Source organism: Arvicola amphibius, chromosome 8 (assembly GCF_903992535.2).
Source record: "Arvicola amphibius chromosome 8, mArvAmp1.2, whole genome shotgun sequence".
Lineage (NCBI taxonomy): Eukaryota > Metazoa > Chordata > Mammalia > Rodentia > Cricetidae > Arvicola > Arvicola amphibius.
This window is the reverse complement of record NC_052054.1, coordinates 119,064,728-119,083,680: the sequence shown is the minus strand read 5'-3', so window position 1 is coordinate 119,083,680 and position 18,953 is coordinate 119,064,728. Positions and strand designations below refer to the sequence as shown.

Below are 18,953 nucleotides of genomic sequence, written 5' to 3'. Positions count from 1 at the left end.
CGCGTGGCCCCGCCCAGGCTCCGCCTTCGCGACGCACTAGGCGTCCTCCCAGAGCTGGACCGCTCCTGGCGGCCGCCTGCAGCCCTCTGCATCCTCCGCCTCCCTCCTCCCTCCTGGGTCCCAGTGCAAGTGTGGGTGAGACTCCTCGTTCGATTTTTCATATTTATTTTTAAATATTGATGACATTGGGGAAAAGAAGAGGGGATTGAAAAGAGAGAGTGAGAAAGAAAAGAAATGGGAAGGATGTTCTCTGTTCTGAAAATCCAATCCTGGGGCCATAGCTCTCACCGTTAATTAAAATTAAATCTCCAGGGCATCTGTGTAGAGAAAAGCTGCAGGTCTGGGCCCTCGCTGTGTCCTTCTACAGCAGACGTACGTCTGTCTGGGCTCCAGCTGCAGTGTGCGGGAGGGGGGCTAGGAAGTGGAAAAGGCTTAGGTTAGCTGAAGGGAAGACAGACATCCAGGTCCCAGATCTCCTTGTCTTCAGGGAGGGAGTCTAAGAGAGGGTGTGGGTCGGGAGAGGACATACAGTTGCAGTTGTCCTCAGAGCCTAAATAATGAATGATTAAAAAGAAATAGATTTAGGCCCACTCTTACCTCCTCTGTGCCCCACCCAGAAATGAAAGAAAGAAGTACCCTTCCCTAGATTTGAGATCTAATCCATTTCATCTGGGCTACATAGAGGAAAAAAAAAAAAAAAAAAAAAAAAACAGATGAATTGTTGCGTGGTTCTTGCAAGATTCATCTCTAGGTTTATGTTTGAGAACCTGCCTTCAGCACGAAACATCTCTGCTCTGAGTTGGTTCCAAGGAATAATTTATTACTCACATTCTGTTTTAATTATTATTATCATTATTGTTTTTCTTTTCTTTCTTTTTCTCTTTTCTTTCCTTCTTTTTTTTTTAATTTTTAGACAAGGCTGTCTTGGAACTATGTACACTAGGTTGACCAGGAACTCAAAGACACACCTGCCTCTGCCTCTGGAGTGCTGGGATTAAAGCCATGTGACACCATGCCCAGCCCTTCTATCTTCTGTCTATGTATCTATTATCTATCTTCTATTTATCTATAATCTATCTATTATCTATCATCTATCTGTGTATCTATTATCTGTCTTTCTATGTCTATCTATCTATCTATCTATCTATCTATCTATCTATCTACTATCTATCATCTATCTACTATCTATCATCTATGTATCTATCTATCTATTATCTATGTCTATCTATCATCTATCTGTGTATTTATTATCTGTCTTTCTATGTCTATCTATCTATCTATCTACTATCAATCATCTACTATCTATTATCTATGTATCTATCTATCTATTATCTATGTCTATCATCTATCTATCTATCATCTATCTATCTATTATCTATGTCTATCTATCTATCATTTATCTATCTATCTATCTATCTATCATCTATGTCTGTCTATCTATCTATCTATCTATTATCTATGTCTATCTATCTATCATCTATGTCTGTTTGTCTGTCTATCTATCTATCTATCTATCTATCTATCTATTATCTATGTCTATCTATCTATTATCTATGTCTGTCTATCTATTATCTATGTCTATCTATCTATCTATCATCTATTTATCTATTATCTGTCTATCTATCCTTCTGTCTGTCTGTCTGTCTGTCTAGCATGTGTGTGTGTAATGAGTGTGGTTGTCAGAAGACAAACTGCAGGAGTCACTTCTCTCCTTGCATGAGTCCCAGGAATGAAGGGAGGACATCAAGCTTAGCAACAAGCACCTTTACCCTCTTAGCCATGTCCACTCTCTGCTTCTTATTTGTGACTTGTGAATTTGGCAGATGTAGAGACTATGTTAGGTCATTGTTTTTACTCCAGGAATAATGACATTTGTAAGTTTGTGGGGGGTGTTCTAATCTCCCTTTCCAGGTAGCAATCCCAAAACCATTTGTGTGTCTTTCAAGAGGCGGGGGTTGGAGCCACCACTTAAAACTCACAAAGAGAGTTAGGAGTAGAATTAGCCATTGCTTCTCTCCTTGGGTCTCTCCGACCAGCAAGACTGTACCTCTGGGAGAACCTCATCTCCTCCTGGTCCCCCCACCTCGCTGCTCTTCTCTAACCTCTCTTTAGAACAGATCCCTCTCTAACTTAGTTGCCGATAGTGCATAACCAACCCATGTAAAGGAAGTACTAAAACTCTCTGGCTATCTGGCTATCTTTGTGTAGTTGGCCAAGGGCTCCATTATCCTTCTGTTTATGCCAGTTATGTGCTTATGAACACATTTAAAAAATGGTACCACTGTAACCTTTTTTGAAAAGTAAATTTGTGTGTGTGTGTGTGTGTGTGTGTGTGTGTGTGTGTAAATCAGAGCAGGATGTTGCATGCCCTTCTCGATCATTCTCAACCTTATTCCCTTGAGACAGGGTCTCTCACTGAACCAGAGCTTGCTCCCTTTTACCTGATGGGAGCCACAGCAACCCCCTCTCCCATCTCCGTCCAGCACCCTTTAACTCTGGGTTTACAAGCCAGTGTGTTCTGGGGATCTGACTCAGATTTTCACGCTTGCACAGAAATTAGTACCCTTACCTTCTGTGACATCTCCACGGTCCCCTAAAAAGAAATTTAGGCAGAAGTTTTGAAGAATCATTTTAGAAAAATATAGTTTCCTGTTCTCTGATTCTAATGATAAAGTGATATATGTTGTTTGTTCTTTTGCCTGTTGAAGTCCAGCCATGGGGCTTGCACATCGTTCCTCCTTGGAGCTAAACCTCCTTCTCCCCTACCCCATATATTTTTTAACAGAAAAAAAAAAATATTGAGTGTGGCCACTGAGCAGACCGAGGCAGGAGATCAAGTGAGAAGGTGAGGGGGGACATGAAGCAGTTATGCCCAGTGGGGATGACAGGGTGCCACCTGTCATCTGCATGGACACTGCAGGCTGAGCAGTCAAGCTTTCCCCCCTCAGTCCCAGGAAAACCTGTGATTCAGAAGTGTGGGATCTCTCGGGGCTCCTTTGTTTAAAATAAGGAGGTACGTTCTCTTTGTCTCTTCCTCTGCCTCTAGGGTTTCAAAATCTGCTAGCCCCTAAATGTCAGCACACCCAGCAATTTTGCTTGGAAGCTGTTTGTTTTCAGATTTTAATTCTGCCCCCTTCAGGAGCCACCCCCTTCCTGAGCCCACCACCATGCTGCATTGGTGACTCCCTTGGTCAAATCCAGCACTGCTCTGTCACGCTCTGCATGGCTGCTCCTTTGTCCTGGCTTGCTGTCACTAGGATGCATCCAGTGCTGTCACACCCCATTAGCAGTGGTGAGATGCTTTCACTGCTCACCCAGCTCCCTGTCCCTCCACCTCCCCATCTTCCTGGTTAACATCATTTCTCCCCCTCTGCAAAGCAGCTGCTGGCTCAGAGTGACAGGTGCTTGTGGGGTTCTCAACAGACAGATTCACAGAATTGCTGTGCCGAAGGAAACCAGTAAGGCCACTGACTCCGCCTATGCCTCAAAGCAAGAGCCCTCTCAGACTGTTCAGTCAGTGCTGACTGAGCCCTTGTGTACCAGGTACTGCTCTAGGCCTGGGAAATACAGCACAGTCAATGGGATAATTGGGTTTTCCCTGTCTTTGTTCAATCTTATTTTCTATCATGTAGGAGTGGAGGGGTTGGGTTGGGGTGGGGTGAGAGGAGTACTCACTACCATAGGTAGAACAGTAGCCAAATAAAGAATTCAATTCTTCAGTTATTTTTTCATTAATTTTACATACCGACCACAGTTTCCCCTCTCTTTTCTCCTCCTGTTCTCCCTCCCCACCTTTCTTCTACCCACCTCCTCCTCCTCTGTCTCCATTCAGAAGAGGGCAGGCCTCCCATGGGAGTCAACACAGCATGGCACATCAAGTTGAGGCAGAAACTCTTCCCCTGCATCAAGGTTGGACATGGCAACCCAGCATAGGGATTGGGTTCCCAAACCCAGCTTAAGCGCTGGTCAGGTTCTGATCCCACTGCTAGGAACCCCACAAACAGATGAAGTTACACAACTGTCGCACACATGCAGAGACCTAGGTCAGTCCCGTGCAGACTCCCCAGAGCAGGCTCTAGAGTTGGTGAGCTCCCACGAGCTCAGGTCAGCTATCTCTGTGGGTTTCCCTGTCATGACCTTGACTCCCTGCTTCGATCTTCAGTTCTTTCAGTAAGGAGCGTAATGTGTCTTCAGAAACAATTCCCTCTGCTCCCAGGAACCGTTTCCTTTGTAGACGGATGGTGCTAAATCAGACTTCTTGTAGTTTTCTTCTTACTAAGGATTGAACCTAAGCCCTTATACATATGGAGCAAAATGGCCTTGTGTATATGGGGCAAGCACTCTCCCACCGAGCTGTCTCTCCAACCCTTTTCATTTTTTATCTTGAGAAAGGGCTTTACCTAGTTGCGCAGGGTGCCCTTAACCTCACTCTGTAGCTCAGGCAAGCACTGAGCTTGCAATTCCCCTGCCTTAGCTTTCAGAGCAGGAGAGCACAGACCCACACCACCAGCCTGGGCTACTGAATTCTTTCATTTTCCATCCAAAAATCCAGGGAATGGGACAGCTAGGAAAGGAGAAGCATTCATTAGGAAAGGCTGCAAACCCAGAAGATGGCAGGGAACTACCATCCTTTCAGGGTCCTTATAGGGAACCCAGAGGCTCCAAGGCCTTTATAGGAAAGCACGGAAGGACCAGGTAGGCCATGGCAGCGAGGCAATGTGCTGAACTGAACCCTAACCACCTGCAGACTGGATTTTTCTCTTCTCTTCTGTTGTAATAATCTTGAGTTAACATTGGCTTTCATTCGTGCCTTTGATGAACCCACTATCTTTCTACAAGTTAAACATCTAACTTGTAGGACCTGGAGCGATGGCTCTGGAATTAAGGGCACCTCTTGATCTCCAACAGGACCCCAGTTCGGTTCCCAGAACCCATACTGGGAAGCTCGTTGTCACCTGTAACTCCAATCCTACAGAATCGGATCCCCTCTTTTGGCTTCTGTGGGAACCCATGAATGTGGATTTGTTGCACTTTGATCAAAGGTCAGAGAGCTCAGGCCTGTTCTTGCACCTTGCTGGCCTCTGCCTCTGGAGTGCTGGGATTAAAGGTGTGTGTCACCACCACCGATCAAAAATATTATTTAATTATAATTGAAGGATTGACTAAGGCAGCAAGACTAGAAGCCAATGCAATTAAATTAAATTTAAATTAAAACCAATTTTTCCTTTTCTCTTTCTCTCTTCCTTCCTTCCTTCCTCCCTCCCTTTCTTCTTTTGTTCCTTCCTCCCTCCCTTTCTTCTTTTATTCCTTCCTCCCTCCCTTCCCCCTTCCCTTGTTTTAGACAGGTTTTTCTGTGTATCCCTAGCTGTCCTGGAACTCACCCTGTAGACCAGGCTGGCCTTGAACTCAGGGATCCACCTGCCTCTGCCTCCCTAGCGCTGGGATCAAAGACATGCATCATCACACCAGCCTCTAAAACCAATTGTTCTAAGAATGAGTTCTAGAGTATAAGTGTATTTTTCAGCATCTATTGATCCCCTGGAAGAATTCAGTGTGAGGTTAACATTCTGTACTCCCATGCTGATGAACAGACTTTGAACTGGTAGTAGATATGGAGGATGGGCCAGTTTCCAGAAAGGAGTTTATCCTCTTGATCCTGTTGATTAACGTTTTGGGAACGTGGAGGATTTATTTTACCCTCTTATAGAATCCAAAATGCTGGAGAGATTCAGAATCTGTTTCTCACACCAAACACGATAGCATGCTATGTGCACAAAAACGGGGAAGAGAATTAGCCCCTCCCCTCTCTAACATCCTTTATTTTTTTTGCGAATTTCACATCATTTATCCTAATCCCATCCACCTGCCAGTCCCTCCATATCTGCCCCTGAAAATTAATTTAAAATAAAACAAAGCAACACCCCCCCCCACCTCACTCCTCTGTCTTTCCAGCACCTCTTCTTGGCGTGGGGAGCTTTGGCGTGTCTCGCAGTACACCCTTTTGTTCTGTTCGTTGCACTGAGTCACGGATCTGGTTCAAGGCCTCTGGCACACCGTTGTGTGCCAAAACTCTCGGATATCCTGCTGTTGTCCCGCGTCCTGGAGGCCCCGTGGCTGTCATTCCATAGGACCAGTCCCTTCACACACTCCAGCAGGTCAGAGATGAGGTAGATGTGAGGATGAGCCAACCCAAGGCCCAGGATGTGTAGACCCTCCTCTTTTAACAACTGTTTACATCATTCAGAGAATACATTTCTTTAATTAAGCAATCAACATGTGCATACTGACTTTCTGGTATGAGTCTAGCTCACTAGGGACGAAGAGGTATGAGGCAGCTTTTGACCTTTGCATGTTTACTGTCTGCCTGTGGGGATGAATAAGAACTCACGATGCCACTCATAATCCACGACATGAAGAGCTGTGTAGCTAAGTATTAAGAGTGTAGAGCACATGGTGGGTGTTATGGAACTCCCCCACCCCAATTCTGGGGTTAAAGGCACATGGCCATGCCTCGCTTTCACATGGGTGTTAGGGATTTGAACTCAGGTCTTCTTGCTTTCATAGCAAGAGCGCTTATCCACTGAGCCATCTTCCCAGCCCCTGGCATGCACTTTGTTGTTGTTACTTGTAAAGACAATTTATTTGGTGTTGGGGAGCTCACACAAAACTCTGTAATGACCTGCTTGCCCTCTATTCATAGAAACTGATGGCAGAAAAGTGTTCGCCTGGAAAGAAAATGCAGATGCTGTCCAGGAGGTAGAGCTGAGTTCAACTAAACTCGTTGTTGTTTTGTTTTATCAAGACAAAGTCTCTCACTATGTAGACCAGGCTGGCTTTGAACTCACAGAGATCTGCTTGACTCTGCTTTTCAAGTGCTGGAATTAAAGGCACATACCACTCTGCCCAGCTAGTCTCAACCAGACTCTTAAAGAATGACAGACACGAGGCCTTGGAGAAACTCCATCCAGCATGGGGATTTCCCACCATGATCTCACTGTAACACCTTCATACCCCATAAAGTCTTGAACCAAGTGAAGGAGGAACGTGAAAGAGTCTCTCCTTTTTTCCTCAGGGTTGGCCTTGAGTAAACCGACTGGCAACTAATGTCCACTAAGTTCTTGTCTCCCCTGGGGTTTTTCAGTACAGCAATGAGCAGAGTAATTGAAGATCTGGCCATGTCAGGAGTCTACTTGTTGACTAAACTTTGTCCCTCTGCAGAAGTGGAACACACCCAACACCAGTGATGTCTTTCTTGGCAACAGACTGTCAGCAAAGGCTGATGCCATTTTTTTTTAACCTGTCAGCTCTGGAGCGGTCTTGCTGTGGCTGGCTGTCAGACAGTGGGTGTGAGTCTGAGATTTATTCTAATGTCTGTGAGAAAGCCTCCCACGGCATGTCTGAGGCTGTAGTTGGGGAAAACACTAGGCTGCTTCTGTGAACCAGAATGAGGACTTTGGGCCATTTCTATGTCTTTGACATGTTCATGCTCAGTTTGCATTACACATTACATTGTTTTGTCTGTTTTCCATTTTCAGTGGAATTATTTATGTTTGATTTGTTTTTGGGACGGGGTTTCCCTGTATCCTTGGCTGTCCTGAAACTTGTTCTGTAGACCAGGCTGGCCTTGAGTTCACAGAGATCCTCCTGTCTCTGCCTCCTGAGTGCTGGGATTAAAGGCGTGCACCACTGTTGCCTGGCTTATGTTGAGTTTTAATATAGTATTTCATATTAATTCTTTAAAAATTCATATATGTAATGTATTTTGATAATACTTAAGCCCCGCTCTGCCTCCTAACTCCTTCCAGATTCAACCTCAGGACCCCACCCTATGCACTTTTAACATAATTTAAAATTTGGTGAAGGAGGCAAATATTTGTTATTATTAATAACAGATTAATAATTTGTTATATATTAATAAGCCCTGTTGTTATATATTAGTAAGCATACTATGAAAAATAGCTTATGAAATACAGTGACAGCCTCTACTGATAGAGAAGTTTTTAAACTATTTACCAAAAAACTTTCCATTTTCAAAGTATTTGTTTATTGTTGAGAATTGCTAGAGTCTGTGCCTAACCCTGTTTTCCCAGGGCCCCTGAGAATGTGTGCTCCCAGTAGTTGTGGGTTTCCAGTTTTCTGTTGCTATTTTCATTCCTAATTCTTCAATCCTTTATTTCCTTCTTGTTCTTTCTGAGTATTGACTTGGTTCTAATGCCAAATGCACACCCTGTAGTGTCATTTATTCCCAATCGCTTAGTCTCTCCTCTTATTTGTTTTGAATAGTCTCAGTGTCTAGTGGACTGGCCCAGAAGGCACAGCTAAAGTGAAGTGTGGCTGTGGACGAGCAAGCAGAAATACATCTTAGATTGCCATTCAGTCTGAAGCACAACCCATGTCTAAAATATTACCGTGTGACAGGAAGGACTCTGAATCATACTTCTTCCAATGCTAACACACACAGCTGGTTTCGGTTTTATTTCCAAACTTTGGATGCATTTGTTTTTTGTGGAATGACAGTTTTGACCTTCCAGGCAGTAGATAACTGTCCTTTGCCCTTTGTCCTTTGCCCTTTGTCCTTTCACTCTCTTGGAATCCCCATGGATAAGCAGATTTTTGAGCCTTGCCTTTATATCTTAATTTTAATTAACTGCCTGAAATAAATCAGGTGCTTATGGGTAGCATTCTTAAAGGTGAGGCGTAGAGGAAGATATTCTATACCCCTTTATTATCTGATCATGCCTATAGGACTCCCTAAACAGCACGAACCCACAGGGTCTCATCACAGAAGGCATTGTGTTTTTGGTGTGTTACTTGCACATGCATAATAAATACACTTGCACTTTTAAATAAATCACCAAACCAAGACAAGAGAAAAAAATACAATCAGGTTATATGGTATAAAAATTATTTTAAATTATAAAAAACTTGCACTAATATTGCTGCTTCTGCAAAAAAGTTAAGGAACCTGGATGGAGTTTTCAGTTTTGAATGAAGACAGACAAAGGTAAGAACTCTGCCAGACTCATCTACTTATGTCTAGCTGATCTCCCAGGTTATTGGGCTGTGAATTCACTGGGCCAAGGTGTTTAGGAGCACCCCCATTCTCTCCAGGAAGAGTCAGAGCAGATGGACTTCGCAGAGCAAAGAGCCCAACATGACGATGTTGGATGGCTCTCAGGAATCAGTGAGCTAAATCAGGGCTCCTCACCAAATGGTCCAACATGGAGAGGCAGGGAAGACATGGCTCTCCCCAAGTTTCCTAGTTAAAAATGTATATGGGTATAAAATCCTACTCCCCAAGTGTCTGTGCTTAATAAAATAATGTCTCCTACAATCCAAATCCTTTAGTAAAACAGACACTCAAGAAGCTGTGTCATGGTGTGGCTGTGTCACGAATGACCACTTTATACCCATCTAAAGGGCACCAGCATATACATGGCATACATGTACATACACGCACACACAAACTTAAAAAAACAAACAAAACAAACCTCCATAAGTCAAAATGTGGGCATAATGACTTAAAATGACCAAGAATGAGTCAGGTGTGGTGGCTCACGCCTTTAATCTCAGCTCTTGGGAGGTGTAGACAGGCAGATGTCTGCAGATCTCTGTGAGTTTGAGGCCAGCCTGGTCTACAGAGCGAGTTCTAGAACAGCAGTGGTTACACAGAGCCATGTCTTGAAGAAAAAAAAAGCTGTCTTAAAAAAAAGCTTCTTTAAAAAAATTGAAATAAACCCTTCCTTATTTGCCCAGCCTCTTTTCAGATGCAGTGTCTGAAAGTTCCACTGGGTGGTACTGCTATAGACAAAAAGATGTAGTACCTATTTGTAAGAACAGGGAGATTTGAGCAGATTTCTATTTAATGTTAATTTATAATGATGTTAAAGAATGGCTTTTAAAATTACACAGAGTACTGCTATCATGGAGCTTTAAAATGTGTGTGTGTGTGTGTGTGTGTGTGTGTGTGTGTGTGTTGGGGGATTGTATATGGCAGAGGACAGCTTTAGGGGTTTTGGTTCTCTCCTTCCATCATGGTGCATTTCAGGGATCCAACTCAGATATTAGGCACGATGGTACCTTTGCCCTCTGAGGCGTCTTGTTGTCCCATTTATTTTATTTTACATATTGAAGTAGAAAGGAAGTGTTTAAGATTTGTTGTTAAATACTATGAAGAAACAAGATTGACTTGGAATAGCTTTATTATTGTTGAAACTGGGTGATGGGTGCCAGGAAGACACATTAAAGTACTTATTGTTCCTATGCTATAGAAAGGGCCCCCGTTGTAAGCGGTTAGCGCTTACTACAATAACAGCTTTCTTTTCTTTTTCTCTTTGGAAGACTATCAGCTGCTGGTTACCTAAGTGTGTCAGGTTGGATGTTGCTAATATTCACTCTGTAGCAGCAACAGTCACAGCAGCCCTTGGAACGGCTTAAGCTCGGAAATAGATTGTAGCCTCCTCCGTGGGCGGCTGAATTTTCTTGGCATGCCTTGGCTTAACGTTTTAAGTTCCAGATGAAGCCTTTCAGTCTCCTAGAACAGCAGTCCTCAACATGTGTATAGCGACCCCTTTGGGGGTCAAACACCCCTTTCACAGGGGTCGCACATCAGATATCCTGCATATCAGATATTTACAATTCATAACAGGAGCAAAACTACATTTATGAAGTAACAACAAAAATCACTTTATGGCTGGATCACCACAACATGGAGAACTGTGTTAAAGGGTCTCAGTAGTAGGAAGGTTGAGAACCACTGACGTAGAAAATCAAACTTCGCCCAAGGTGAGTTTGCAAACATAAGTAGTGGGCCCGTATTTTCTCCATAAAATGCTTGCTCTTTTCTCTCCTTTCTGGTTTACATGCAGAAGAGAGGATGAAGTGTTGAAAGGGAAAGCACCTCTTCCAGATTCTAGCAACTTTCTCAGTACATGGTGTACTAGGAGGCAGGGTTCCCACATAGCAAATGAGTTGCAATTATGAGGTTCCACAACTCTTCTTTCACTTGGGCATTGTTGGGATATATTCTTGGCAGTCAGAAGCACAAAGTATTGGCCCCAGTCATGGCAGTCTCCATCTACGATGAGAGTAAGATTGGTTTTAACTCCTACCTGCCCGTAGACTTCCTCACTAACTTTCTTATACTCTATGCCCTTTAACGGGACAGGTGGGTTTTTTTTTTTGCAATACTATATATCTACGAATGACAAAAAGTAATATTAAAATTTTATTTGTCATCTGTTACTGAAAGAGGATTTCCATGGACCCCTCCCTCCTCTGTTGATTTCCCAGTTTCTCTCCAGCCTGCCGTCTTTGATTTCAGCTGATGTTTTGCTTTTCTGTCTTTTAGGTCGCATGCATCCTTGGGGACATGTTTGCATAGTCCTTTCTAGGTAGAAGCTGTGTGATGCATGGACCTTGAGTTTGCTCAAGCAAGTCAAACTCATCTAACGTAAGCTGGGCTACTTCTCAGGACTGGGATGGAAGAGTCGGCACCAGCGGAAAGCCAGGGCCAGCTCCCAAGCCCCCACCATGGCTCACTGAGGAGGGCAGTGGCTGCTGCCCTGGCCCTGGATGGGGAGTCCACAATGGGCCACAGGAAGAAGAAGAGGAAAGAGTCTCGCCCAGAATCCATCATCATCTACCGGTCAGATACTGAGAAGATGGATGAAGAGCCTGAAGAATCAGAAGGTGGAGCTCAGCCTAAAGAGGAGGAAGGGGAGGATTTCCTGGACTACCCTGTAGATGACGGTGAGTCTCTCTGGAGCCCCTTGTTCAAAGTCATTGGAAGAAAAGCAAATCAGGGTCCCTCCTCCAGGAGACAGGAACCTGCTCACTGGCCTTTTTTTTTTTTTCTTTTTCGGGCGATGAATTTCTTGAGGTGTTGCAATCTTCATTAATTATACTGATGGTAGTTATTTAGAGCCTATTAGATAGTAGTTACTTAGAGCCTGCAACACTCTTGTTTTCGGTATATGGAATATCTACCCTTTCATAACTGCTAGTGTAAGAGAAGAAGCTGATTTATAGACTCACCATTTAACATAAATGGGATAAAGAGCAACAGTTGTTATGTTTCTTAATAATTATGGAAAGGCAGCCAGGTGTGGTGGCTTACACCTATAATCCCAGCATTTGGGAGGCTGGGATTGAGGCAAAGGGTTATGAATTGGATGCCATCCTGGGATATGCAGTGAGACCATGTCTCAGAAATAAAAAGTAAACCACCACCACCAACAACACATCAAGAGGCTATGTCTTAGGGTTTCTATTGCTGCAACAAAACACCATGAATAAAAGCAAGTTGGGGAGGATTGGCTTACACTTCCATTGCACTTTTCATCTTCAAAGAAAGGACAGGAACTCAAACAGGGCAGGAACCTGGCAGCAGAAACTGATGCAGAGGCCATGGAGGGATGCTACTTTCTGATTTGCTCCTCGTGGCCCACTCAGCCTGTTTTCTTATAGAACCCAGGGCCACCAGCTCAGGGATGGAATCACCCCACAATGGGCTGGGCCCTCCCCCATCAATCATTAATTAAGAAAATACTTAGCTGGGCAGTGGTGGCACATGCCTTTAATCCCAGCAGAGTCCGGTGGTTCTCTGTGAGTTCAAGGCCAGCCTGGTTTACAGAGCTAAGTCCAGGACAGCCAAGGTTTCACAGAGAAACCCTCTCTCAAAAAACAAAAACAATACAACAACAACAAAAAACAAGAGAATACCTTACAGTCAGATCTTATGCAGGCATTGTCTCAACTGAGGTTCCCTCCTTTCAGATAATTCTAGTTTATGTGGCAAGTTGACATTAGATTAGCCAGCACAAACTATAATTTATGATATCAGTGAGATATAGTATTCCTTCACAATTCGGGATTGTCGAAATTTGTGTGAAATATGATAGAATCCTTGTGTGGAACTAGGTAACTCTCATACTCCTTAAGCTCACATTAAAGTCACTTTGCCCGCACTGTAGGAACTGGTCAGTGTTTGTTAAGATTGGAAGTACGCGTACTGCATGTCACAGAAATTTTGCCTGTGCTCTGCCTGTTTAAGGATACCTGTGGCCATTGAGGAGTAGATATGCGGGCTGTCTGTGTTAAGAATTACTTACTGTGTGGCAATGGACAGACCTACTGGTGTAGAAGGATGGGTGTTAAGACTCACACGCCCAGCGTAAATGACACAAGACGTGTCTCTGCTCCCATGGAGCTGACTTTCCACCCTGGGAGGACAGACAGTGAGGGAGATAACTAGTTCCAAAGACAGCAAATTCACAGCAGTGGGTAGATGACTACTGGTGGGGGGTCTTGTGCCTCAGGAGACCTCTCTAAAGGAGTGACATTTGAACTCCTCCAAGTAACATGAAGGAGCCAGGTAAGAAAGATGTGGAGAAGAGTTTTTTGGTTTTTTTGTAACAGCAAGGGACTTGAGGTGAGAGCAACACTGGCCTATAGCTGGGAAGGGGTGTTTGTTAGGGTATGGAGAGAACCAGGCTGGACCCTGGTACAGCTAGCAAGGGCATATGGGGGGTTGGGGACTATGTTAAGGGGAACTTTCAAGCAAGGCAGACATATTGTTAATTATTATGTAGATATATTTTAAAATTCTTTTTATTATATGTTTCGTGTGTGTGTGTGTGTGTGTGTGTGTGTGTGTGTGTAGTGAGTGGGTATTATTTATAGTTTAAATATAAGAGCTGGAGGCTGGGCGGTGGTGGTGCACACTTTTAATCCTAGCACTTGGGAGGCAGAGGCAGACAGATCACTGTGAGTTTGAGGCCTTGAAAAACACAAAATAAATAAATAAGTAAATAAATAGATAAATAAATAAGAAACAAAATATAAGAGCTGGCGTGTCTACAGGCATCTCAGGGAAACACAGGACTAGGGGTGAGAGGAGGGGATGGACTATTTCCTCAGTGTGTACACACACATACACACACACACGTTTTATGTGCAGCTTAATAGTCACAAATAATGCCTTCATAACACTTGTTACCCAGAAGCAGGGTCATGATAAAATGGTGTCTGGTGAGGTTCCTCACCAATCTGCGTGTTACAGAGACTGTGCCAAGGCTGGGGTACAGAGAAACGGCGGGACAGCAGGAAGAACAAGTTAATCTTGACCACGGTTTTGTCAGGGCCCACACGTGTGGAGTCATTGGTGTCTGCGGGAGTGATAATGGCAGAGATTGCCCTCCAAGGGAGATCCGCTTTAAGCCTGCGGCTGACTCACTGGTTCTCCTGCTCCTGCTCAGGTCCGGCTTCAGGATGGAGCTGAGAGGAAGCATGATCTCCTCAGTTCTCGACTCTCATCTCCTTTGTGCCTTGCAGGTGTGTGGAACATGCCTTCGGATAGCCGCTACGTCACGCTAACTGGGACCATTACGCGCGGGAAGAAAAAGGGTCAGATGGTGGATATCCATGTCACCTTGACAGAGAAGGAGCTGCAGGAACTCACCAAACCTAAAGGGCTGTCCCGGGAAGCAGCCCCTGAGGGAAGGAGGGCCTGCCAGGTGGGGGCAGACCAGGGTCCACACGTGGTTCTCTGGACGCTGGTCTGCCTGCCTGTGGTCTTCGTCCTTTCTTTTGTAGTGTCGTTCTACTATGGCACTATCACCTGGTACAACATCTTCCTTGTGTACAATGAGGAAAGGACCTTCTGGCATAAGATTTCCTACTGCCCCTGCCTCATTCTCCTCTACCCAGTGCTCATCATGGCCATGGCCTCTTCCCTGGGGCTCTATGCTGCTGTGGTTCAGCTCTCATGGTCCTGGGGAGCGTGGTGGCGAGCTGCCTGTGACATGGAGAAAGGCTTCTGTGGCTGGCTCTGCAGCAAGCTGGGCCTGGAGGACTGTTCTCCCTACAGCATTGTGGAGCTGTTGGAGTCTGACAATACCTCAGGCAATCTCTCTAACAAGGACCCCGCCCAGGGAGTAGAAACCTCCGCTGTCTAAACCACCAGTGACTTCTTTCCCAGGCCCTAGTCATCAATAGTCATTCTACAGTTCTAGCAGGTTCTTTCCTTAAACCATCCAATACCCGTTACAGTCCTGGAAAATCCTGGCTCACATTGGCCATCCCACCATCTTCATTATTCCAAGAGGGCAGGAAACAGAAAAGCAGTTCATGTGATATACAAATGTGTCTTGGCTCTATGCCCTAAAATGACCATTTATCTGGGATATGGAGATCCATTATAAATTCCCTCAGGGTCCCGAAGGTGTTATTGGTGCCTGTAATCCAGGGAAGTGTGTGCCTAAATGTGACAGAAAGATTAAAGAGGCTCAGGGGTGGGGCCGGAGAGATGGCTCAGGTTAAGAGCACTAGCTGCTCTTCCAGAGGTCCTGAGTTCAATTCTCAGAAACCACATGGTGGCTCAGAACCATCTATAGTGGGATCTGATGCCCTCTTCTGGCATAAAGTCAATAGAGCACTCATATGCATAAAGTAAAAAAATCTTGAAAAGAGGCTCAGGGGTAACCAAATCCACCTAGAAAATAGCTGGAGCTGGAATGACATATTTAGGGAGCTGAGCTACTGCTATAAACTGTGTGCATCACTTATGCTTAGAGAGAATGGCATGTAAGTAAAGCCCCAAACATCAGTGAACCAAACAAGAGAAATCCATTTCCTTCTTATAGAGACGTCTGTAGGTGGACCATCCCAAGACCCAGTGATGTCATCTAGAGTTCACTGGATGGTGGAATATGGCCCTCAGGGCTCGTATTTTCAGTTTCCGGTTTCCAAATGCTCACTACATCTCTAGCTGTACATCTACATCATAGCAGTGTTTCTGGAAAATACAGAAGAAGCAAAGGAGGGCACAAAGCCCCCGTCAATATTTATTATATCTCATTGACCACACTATAGTCACATGGCCTCACCATCAAAAGATACTGGGAAATGTAATCTTTTATCTGGGTAGCTATATTCCTAGATGATATTGGGGTTATGTGGATTTGTGGGGAAAGGGAGAATAGCTTTTTGGTAGGCAGGTAAGAGTCTACATCTTATGATAGGTACTTAGATGATTCAGAATTCCAAACTACTAGTGCAGTTTTATTTATCTATCTATCTATCTATCTATCTATCTATCTATCTATCTATCTATCTATTTATTTATTATTTTGGCCCTAGTCTTACACAGAAGATTTAAAGATAGATATGAGCTATATACACTATGCATATGTCTTAGATAGTAGCTTTCTCATGTACTTGGCAACTTAACTTTTGCCATGTGATTTCAGGTTTCTCTAGAAAACCCATTAGGTAGAAGCATACAGTCATATAATCACAGTATAATTCTTCCTGGGAAGGAAGGGGGAACAGGGATTGACAGTATTTAATCTATAAACTATAAAGACAGGGGAGGGAGGGAGAGGGAGAGAGAGAGAGAGAGAGAGAGAGAGAGAGAGAGAGAGAGAGAGAGAGAGAGAGAGAGAATCTCCCGAACACTAACCCAGTAGGAATCAGTAGCTCAAAACTAGCATGAGGCTCCTCTGGCAGAACTAGGAGTAACATAACAGATCCATCCAGGTGAAAAGATTCTGGATGGAAGAAATAACAAGTTCATTCTTAAGAGTGTCCTGGCTTCAAAATGTCAAGTCCTAAGAGGTCAGTGAGTTCTGGAGTTTGGGTTCTTGCAAGAAGGGGTGATGTTCATTTTTTGTTGTCTCAGAAAGAAGTGCTTTAAAAACCTGCCATGAACTGAACTAGAGGGGTTGATCAAACTCCCCCAACTGCCAGCCAGGGACATTCATTTAATGTATGGTGCTGAACTCCACTTTCAGAGAATTAAAAAACAATCCTGTTATTAGCTTGATCAGAAGAAAAGAAAAATTTATGTCCAGTATTTTTGAGAATACCTGTGGTGCTTTCTGGTGCATTTCCAGAGATATGAATAATTTAAATATAAATAAAGATAATAAAATCTGATTAACATTTACCAATTTTGTTTTTGAGGTTCCCCCAATAGCTTTGAATGCTTTTGTTTACACAAAAAGGCGAGCCTGTGGTGGTTCTGTGGAAGATGGTCTCAGCAAGGGATCTTATATCTTATGTTCTGGTTTTCTGTGGACCACAGATTTATGGGAATTCTATCTAAACTATCTGTTTCCGAGTCACCTTTTTATCTAACCCTTATTTTAAAAATGCAACCACATTTATCACATTTATCTGTCAGTCACATTGGTTAGGGGAACCAATGACAAGGAGCATGGTGGCATTGGGGCAAGGGTAAGAATCCACCCAAAGCATACCAAGATGAAGCTGACATGGCAGTCAGCCTTGACCTAGGGACTTACAAAAACAGAAATAATTTCAGAAGAGCCCTAGAGCCAGGTATGACGATACACACCTCAAACCCCACCATAGGACTCATTCGTTCACCGCGTTGGACTTCGGTGTTATCCAGTGCTTTGATCTGCCATGGGCTCCCTATCTGTGTGTATTATTACTTCCTCTCCAGAAAATGTCTCATCAGACAACAGCGTGGACAACCTGAGTGATGACCACATGAGCATCAGAACAAAGATGTGCACCTGTTGTTTGTGACTCAGAGAAAACAGGCAATTTCTGTGTAGAGACGCCGGAAGGGAAGGACTGCTGTGCGAGTTCTGTGAAAATGAATGACAAACATTCAGAGCCAGCGGCAGCCTCCATTTTTAGAAAAAGACATCTTATGCTTCCTGAACTTATTTTTCAGCTACAGGTACTCCAAGCTATCAGGGAGCTCTTACCAGAGATTACTTTTTAGGTGTTCTTTTTTTTCTTCTAAAATTATTTTTTTATTATGTGCATTGGCATTTTTACTACATGTATGTCTGTGTGAGGCTGTCGGGTCCCCTGGAACTGGAGTCACAGACAGTAGTGAGCTGCTCTGTCGATGCTGGGAATTGAAACCAGGGCCTCTGGAAAAGTGCTCTGTGCTTCCAACCGCTGAACCATTTCTCCAGCAATTCCTGCCCCCTCCTTAGGTGTTTATACTTCCCATTTTGTCTGCAAAGTTGAAAAGTTTGTCTCTTTTGTTTTCTCTGAGAATTCTCACTCTTTCCTTTGGCAGTTGGTCCTAAGGCCGCTGTACCTTCATAATCTTTCTTTAGTATCCTGCTTAGAAGGCCTTTAGAGGAGTTAAGTGACTCTCTGCATTCCTCTTACGTAGGGAACTCTAACTCCAGCGTGCCAACACAAAATGCTAGCTGGAGTGATCACTATTATCTCAATGACCACTATTATCATTTATTTATTTATTTATTGTCTTAAAAATCGTGTATGCATGCATCTGTATGTGGGTGTGTGCATTTGTGCGCAAGTGCCTGTGGAAGCCAGAAGAGGCCGTCAGATTCCATGGAACTGGAGCTTTGAACTGCCTGATGTGGGTACTGGGACCTGAACTCCACACCCTTGCAAAACCAGTACTTCCTAAACCTGTGGCCCATTTCCTCCAGTCCCTTATTTACTTACATTTTTTTTTAAATGTACTTTTTAAAAAATGTATGAGTGCTGTGTCTGCATGCATGACTACAGGCCGAAAAAGGGCATCATATCCCATTATAGATGGTTGTGAGTCACCACGTGGTTGCTGGTAACTGAATTCAGGATTTCTGAATGAGCAGCCAATTGTCTTAACCGCTGAGACATCTCTCCAGCCCTCTTTGTTTACTTTTTACTATTAAATTTATTTAAAATTTATTTACTGTGCTGTGTGGGACACGTGGACGTCAGAGGACAACTTGAAGGAGTTGGTTCTTTCTCTCCACCAAGTGGGTCCCTGGAGTCGGACTGGGGTCGTTAGGCTTGATGACAAATGGTTTCACTAGCTGAGTCACTTCACCAGCCCAATATTAGCGTTTTTAACGCCTCGAAACAAAGCCTTACCTAGGGAGGCAGGGAGAGAATTGTGCGCATGCTCACAGTCCTGGAGCTGGGTTTCCCCGCCCCTTGCCCGCCGG

General features: G+C 44.0%; 1 protein-coding gene across 1 annotated transcript; it reads left to right on the top strand.

Moving 5' to 3' along the window:
• Positions 1 to 11,480: 11,480 nt before the first annotated feature.
• Tmem169 (transmembrane protein 169) lies at positions 11,481 to 14,957 on the top strand. The gene is made up of 2 exons (XM_038338324.1): positions 11,481 to 11,751; positions 14,335 to 14,957. The coding sequence occupies exons 1-2, from the start codon at positions 11,481 to 11,483 to the stop codon at positions 14,955 to 14,957; spliced, it is 894 nt and encodes a 297-aa protein (XP_038194252.1).
• The last annotated feature ends 3,996 nt before the right edge of the window (positions 14,958 to 18,953 follow it).

What these genes read in the sequence shown, in the direction of transcription:
- Tmem169 (XM_038338324.1), top strand. Translation starts at nt 11,481, where the DNA reads ATGGAAGAGTCGGCACCAGCGGAAAGCCAGGGCCAGCTCCCAAGCCCC. An exon ending in GGACTACCCTGTAGATGACG is followed by an intron (nt 11,752 to 14,334) that starts GTGAGTCTCTCT and finishes TGTGCCTTGCAG; the next exon opens with GTGTGTGGAACATGCCTTCG.